Genomic DNA, 5811 nt, shown 5'->3' with positions numbered 1-5811 from the left:
TGTGCCTGCCGTCCTGCTGACAACTGGAGGGAACAGAATAAGCAGGAAAGGGGACCTGTTCCTGCCAGAACATGGACGCTACTCATAGAAGGAGGCTATGGATGAAGGGAAAACTCAAGGTCACGTGCCCTTTTCCACTGATCCCAATGAAGTCTTTGAAACTCAAGGGCCATTATATCTATACAACACATCATCCAAGCGCTTGGTACGTGTTAAGGATTCTTCCGCAGTACTTTTTGAACCAAGATCCATTGGTTTTACTGCCAAGAAACAGATGCCAAATGGGGGTCATGGGCAATGCCACAGATCCATTAGTGTAGCTCATGGTTAACATGGGGCAGGGAGCTCTCCTAAGGAAACGACCCCGCAAGTCCTCCAGTCGGTGCCATTCAACTTACCTTTCTTTTAAACTGAGTCTCCATCAAACCGTGCAGCACATTAGGAAGGGTGCCGTTTCATTTTTATTGAAATTTCTGGAATGAGTTTTTAAATGTCCATTATTTCAGAAGAGATTTTAAATGCACTAATCGGTACATTCCGCAAAGAGCTATTCACGAAGCTCCGAGAGCCTGCAGTGGGTGCTGGGAGTAGCATCCATCTATTCCTCCCAGGAAACGTTTTGCAAGGTCAAGGAGGGGAGAAGAGAGGTTGGCTTGCTCTGAGAGTGTTGGAACACTTGCTTTCAGTCTTTGGGACGTGATGGGGTGGGTCCAGTGGAGATTCTCTCCAACATTGGAAAGAGGATCTGGGTACTGTGTGCACAATTATAGTGTTGGTTGGATTCCAGGACAAATCAAAAAAGAAGGAAGAGAAACAGAGGCTCACGGTCGCAAACAGATAAACAGAAAGGTCCATTGAGGCAACTGTTGGGCACATCGGTCCTGTCTACTGCAACTCTTTCTCCACTTCTAAAAACCCACCCTAAGAGAACGAAATGATTTCCTCTCCATGCCTGTTCTTGCCTGTCTTCTGTTTAAATGTGAATACTCCCTGCAGGGTGGGCTCAATTTTGTGAAAAAGAAAATCTCCCTACAGGTGTGAGCCTGCAGGCAAAAACCTGAAGGAGCGCCTCTAAAAACAAGAACTCAGTGTGATTATGGGAGATTGTGAGTTTATCCTTCAATATATTTTCCGAAGTTTCTCTGACTAGGTGTGAATTCGTTTCCTAGGGCTGCCATAACAAGGTACCACAATCTGGGCGGCTGAAAACAGTAGAAATTCACTGTCTCACAGTTCTGAAGGCTAGAAGTCTGAAATGGAGGTGTCATCGGGGCCAGGCTCTTTCCAAAGCCTCTAGGGACGAATCCTTCCTTACCTCTGCTGGTGGTGGGTGTCCCATCTTTGCTGTTTCTTGGCTTATCAGGTGCATCTTTCCAATCTCTGCCCCTGTCATCGCACGGCATTCTCCCTGTGTGTCTCTTCTCTTCTTCTTATAAGGACCAGTCATTGGATTAAGGGACCCTGCTGCTCCACTAGGGCCTCATCTTAACTAATTACACCTGCAATGACGCTATTTCCAATCAGGTGGCATCCTGAGGTACTGGGGGTTAGGACTTCAGTCTGTCTTTTGGTGGTGGGGGGGGACACAATTCAATCCATAACAAGGTATTTTCAGGAAAACAGACATTCTTTTCCTGCTCCTGGGGCAGAAGAGTCAAGAATTAAATCTCTAGAAAGAGTTGGGGGTTTCCTTGGTGGTGCAGTGGTTGGGAGTCCGCCTGCCGATGCAGGGGACGCGGGTTCGTGCCCCGGTCCGGGAGGATCCCACATGCCGTGGAGCGGCTGGGCCCGTGAGCCATGGCCGCTGAGCCTGCGCGTCCGGAGCCTGTGCTCCGCGACGGGAGAGGCCACGACAGTGAGAGGCCCGCGTACCGCAAAAAAATTTTTAAAAATTAAACAATTACAGTTTATAAAGAGTTGGTTGCCATTGTCATACCCTTTCCACCCTTCCTCCGAAGAGGGAGGCAAAGAAAAGCCTGCAAGTGCAGGTGGGAGCAGCAAAGTTCCCCAAGAGCAACCACACCTGGGCCCGGGCTTGCCCCTTGCCCTGGCCCTGTGCCAGGGGATATGCTTCAGCTGAGCTGAGTTTCCTGTCAGCGCCATCCAGAAACAACACTCTGTTTCACATTCCACACTTCACCAAGGGCAAGCCTCCTGAAGCATAAACAAATGCAATCCAGCTATCAGTGAGGTTCTGCCCAAGGGGCAGGATTGACACACAGTAGGGAGAGAGAGCCTCCACTTGGGTAAGGAGGGGCAGAAAGCCTGGGAGGGCTCTATGCGGGCAGTGGCTCGGGCCGGGCGGAAGGAAGGATGCAGGAGTTTGCGGGTCAGATGCAGAGAAGGACTCGGGAGAGCGGCAGGGTCCTGGCACCCACCCTTGTGACTCCTGCTTCTTGGAAAACTTCTCTTCCTTTAGTCCCTGGGAAATGACAGCATCCGAGTCTCTTCTTGCTTCTCTGTCCAACTTACTGGTCCTACGTCCTCAACTGGAGGCCTGTCCCAGGGCTCCACCCTTGGCTCTCATAAATCAGCCATCAGACAATGTCTCCTCTTCCAGGATTTCAGCCCAGCCCCTCTGCAGAACAGCCTGAGGTGTGATTCCCAGCCCGTATTCATTGCCCAGCCCCCAGCCGGTGTCCCACCCATCATGCTGGGCCCTGGGCACTTTCAGGTTCAAAACAGAAGTCCTCCTCCTCCCTCCCTCACTCTGCCCCCAAGCCAGCTCCCCTTCCCAACTTCTCTCTTGTCTAGCCCTCTGATCTGACATTTGAAAACTCTGTAGCTTTGGCCACCTTCTCTCCTTTAGCCCCACTATTTAATCAAGCAACATAGCTTGATTTCTCTTTGTTTTGAAATTATCACCCATATTTTCCCTTTCTCTGTCATTTCTGAGGCTTGATCCAGATGTCAGCTTCATGCAGTGGTTCTCAAAGTGTGGTCCCCAACCGGCACCATCCGCATCACCTGGGAGCATGTTATACAGTTTCCCAGGCCTCGCCCAGACCTAGCATCAGAAGGGGTGGGGCTCAGCCAGCTGCATTTTAACAATCCATCCAGGTGATGCTGATGTATCCGAGTTGGAGAAGCAGTGGATTAGTGCAAGAATGTCTCGTGAATCCTCCATAATCCATCCTGGATGTGGCTATCAGATTAATTACTTACAGTCTTCATTATGGCCAAGTCTCCGCTCCAGAACCAACAGTGGCTCCCAACTGCCTGGCGCATGAAGGCTAAACTCCACTTAGCTTCTGAAGCTTCATTTTCGGGTTCCATCTCTCCCAACTTGTTCTCACTAGACTGGCCAAGACACTGCACTCCAGTTGTGAATGTCCGCTGTATATTGGGTTGGCCAAACTGTTCGTTCAGGTTTTTCCATAAGACCGTATGGAAAGGCCCGAACGGACTTTGTGGCCAGCCCAATATGTGCCTGGCTGCCGCCGCCCACCCACCCAGCCCTAACCAAGGGCTGGATTAGGACCTTTAGAAGCCCTAAACGGTGAAAAGCGGCTGGCGCCCCTCTCTCAGGCGGAAATAAAAATAAACATAAAACTACTCAGCACTAAAATAATCATGGAGAAGTCAACCACATTACTGATTCTTCCCCGTATTGATTGGTTTGCTGCTTTAAAAATGTATTTATCAAATCCATTTTTTAAAGTTAAATTTGGTGCCACTCTGCCTTCTGCTGCTCCAAGTTCATGCTCGATATCTCTGATGACTCCAGGTCTGCCTCTGGAGATCCAAATCCTACTCGCTGTTGAGGGCTCTGCTCATTTTTATGAGCCAAAGTGGATAAACGAAGGAATAAATGAGCAGTCTTGTCTGCTCAATGAGCCAGAGAGAAGGCATTTTGTTTTTGTTTTTGTTTTTGTTTTGGCGGTACGCGGGCCTCTCCCGTTGCGGAGCGCAGGCTCCGGACGCGCAGGCTCAGCGGCCATGGCTCACGGGCCCAGCCGCTCCGCGGCATGTGGGATCTTCCCGGACCGGGGCACGAACCCGTGTCCCCTACATCGGCAGGCGGACCCTCAACCACTGCACCACCAGGGAAGCCCGAGAGAAGGCATTTTGTATTTTATTTCTTCTGTCTTTTCCCCCTTCAACACCTAAACAGTAGGAGAGTAGTAAGTCCTAGCTGACTGCAGGGTCCCTGCTTTTTGTCCCTTTGACCGCTGAATATAATCATCTCTCCTCTAATGCCTAGACCCATTTTTTCAGAATCCTTTCAGTCAGCAGGTACCTGCTAAGTGCTCACAGGAAATGACAGTTTCCCGGAGGCGTGAGGCTCTATACATTAGCAAAGATACCACGAGACAGGTGAGAATCATACCTGTATGACACTTCCCCAAAGTTTAAAAGGCTCCTTTTCAAGTGAATCAATCAGTGCTCAGTGTTCGAACATCATTTATAAACCCAGCCCCACCTAAATGCCAAATACCTAAGACCTTTTAATAAATGTTTTCGCAATAAAGATGTTCCTATTTAGAAATAACTGTAATGTAAATGATACATTTGACCCACAAAGAATAATTCTTTGGAGCTGAAGTTTTTCCTGGAGAGTAAATGGTGATCATTGACTTGGTATGGTCCACAGGACCCTGCGGAAAGAGGTGTACACATTTTTGAACAACCGTGTGAAAGACAGATCCCAGCAAGCCGTGGACATCTGTCCAGCTACTGCCCCGTGGCCACGTCTCAGATGGAGTCACTGAAATTGCCCCACCCTTTTCTCTCCTCTCTCCTAAGCACGTTAACCGACCTCCCCAGCAGGCTGACTCCACAGCCCCTAGACTCACCCCCCATCAATGGGTTGGAAAGGAGCCTGACGTCCGGAGAGTCTTCCAGCCTCGGGGGCTTGCTGCCGTTGCTGCCCCGTGGTTCACCATCCATGGTGCTCTCCTGGGCTGGGCAAGCTCCGCTTCAGTTGTTCAGGGAAAGTCCAAATTCCATGCTCCCCCAGCTCCTGGGAAATTCCAGGGCTGTGACTGGCTGGGCAGCACCGTCCTGGTCAGATGGCAGAGAACAGGGCAGGGTAATCTGAATACTACCTGTGGTCAGACAGACACACGTACACACACGCTGTCTCTCCACCTAACTGGCTAGAGGCTGCCCAAAGCCCACAGCAGCCCCCCAGCCCCAAGTCTGCAAAGTTGCTGATGTCACGTCCTTTCCAAAACTGAGACCAATCAGGGAGGAAGCCTTGAGGTTCCTCAGGAAGGAAACACAGTATGTAACTTTGGGAGAGCCCAGGGTTAGGGTGTGCGGGAGCGGGCAGGAAAGCACTGGTCTGCTGGAACGTTGTTCCCCCTGCTGGGATCCGGTTGTTGTTTGGGGGTTTCTTGTTGTTGAGACAAGCCGCAGAACCCAGGAGCTGAGAAAGCTGGTTTTGCTGCAGCCCTGCTGAACTGCTTGCACAGCAACTTACACAGCACGCCCTGGCCATCTGCACATGTGGTTTCAATTTTTCTGGGAGTTGCTTATAGGAAAAAGTCTCTATACGTTACAAAAATGCACGTTTGGAAAGAACCTCTGTTTTCTTCCTCTGACTGCCAGGGTTGCGCTAAATGTCCCACTCACCCTCCTCCAAAATAATTCAGGGTTTTGCTATCGCAAAAACAAAAATGGATTTGCTGGGCGGCAGGGAGCGCTGAAGGAGAGCTGCTATCTTTCAATGATTCGTTATAAAAAGTTTTACTTTGTGAAGGTTCCGCCTATTCGCCTTTACAAAACATTTGGGGTTTTGTCTGTGTGTTTTCAGATAAACCCCGTTTCCCTGCACCACCTGGTGCTGGTTCAGGCTGATGGCCACCC

General features: G+C 50.1%; 1 protein-coding gene across 3 annotated transcripts in view; it reads right to left on the bottom strand.

Annotated features, from left to right (window-relative positions):
- The window catches only part of ASB9 (ankyrin repeat and SOCS box containing 9), a 32567-nt gene extending 27498 nt beyond the window's left edge, over positions 1 to 5069 (bottom strand). For 2 of the 3 annotated variants that reach the window (XM_007466332.1, XM_007466333.1), the window contains exon 1: positions 4797 to 4890. In XM_007466332.1, coding sequence (XP_007466394.1) covers positions 4797 to 4890 — 94 coding nt within the window. Of the gene's footprint in view, positions 1 to 4796 lie in introns of all 3 variants that reach the window. The other variant, XM_007466334.1, reaches the window with a different exon arrangement.
- Positions 5070 to 5811: the final 742 nt, after the last annotated feature.

The sequence above is a fragment of the Lipotes vexillifer genome, unplaced genomic scaffold (genome assembly GCF_000442215.2).
Source record: "Lipotes vexillifer unplaced genomic scaffold, Lipotes_vexillifer_v1.1 scaffold169, whole genome shotgun sequence".
Lineage (NCBI taxonomy): Eukaryota > Metazoa > Chordata > Mammalia > Artiodactyla > Lipotidae > Lipotes > Lipotes vexillifer.
This window is presented reverse-complemented; position numbering and strand designations above follow the sequence as displayed.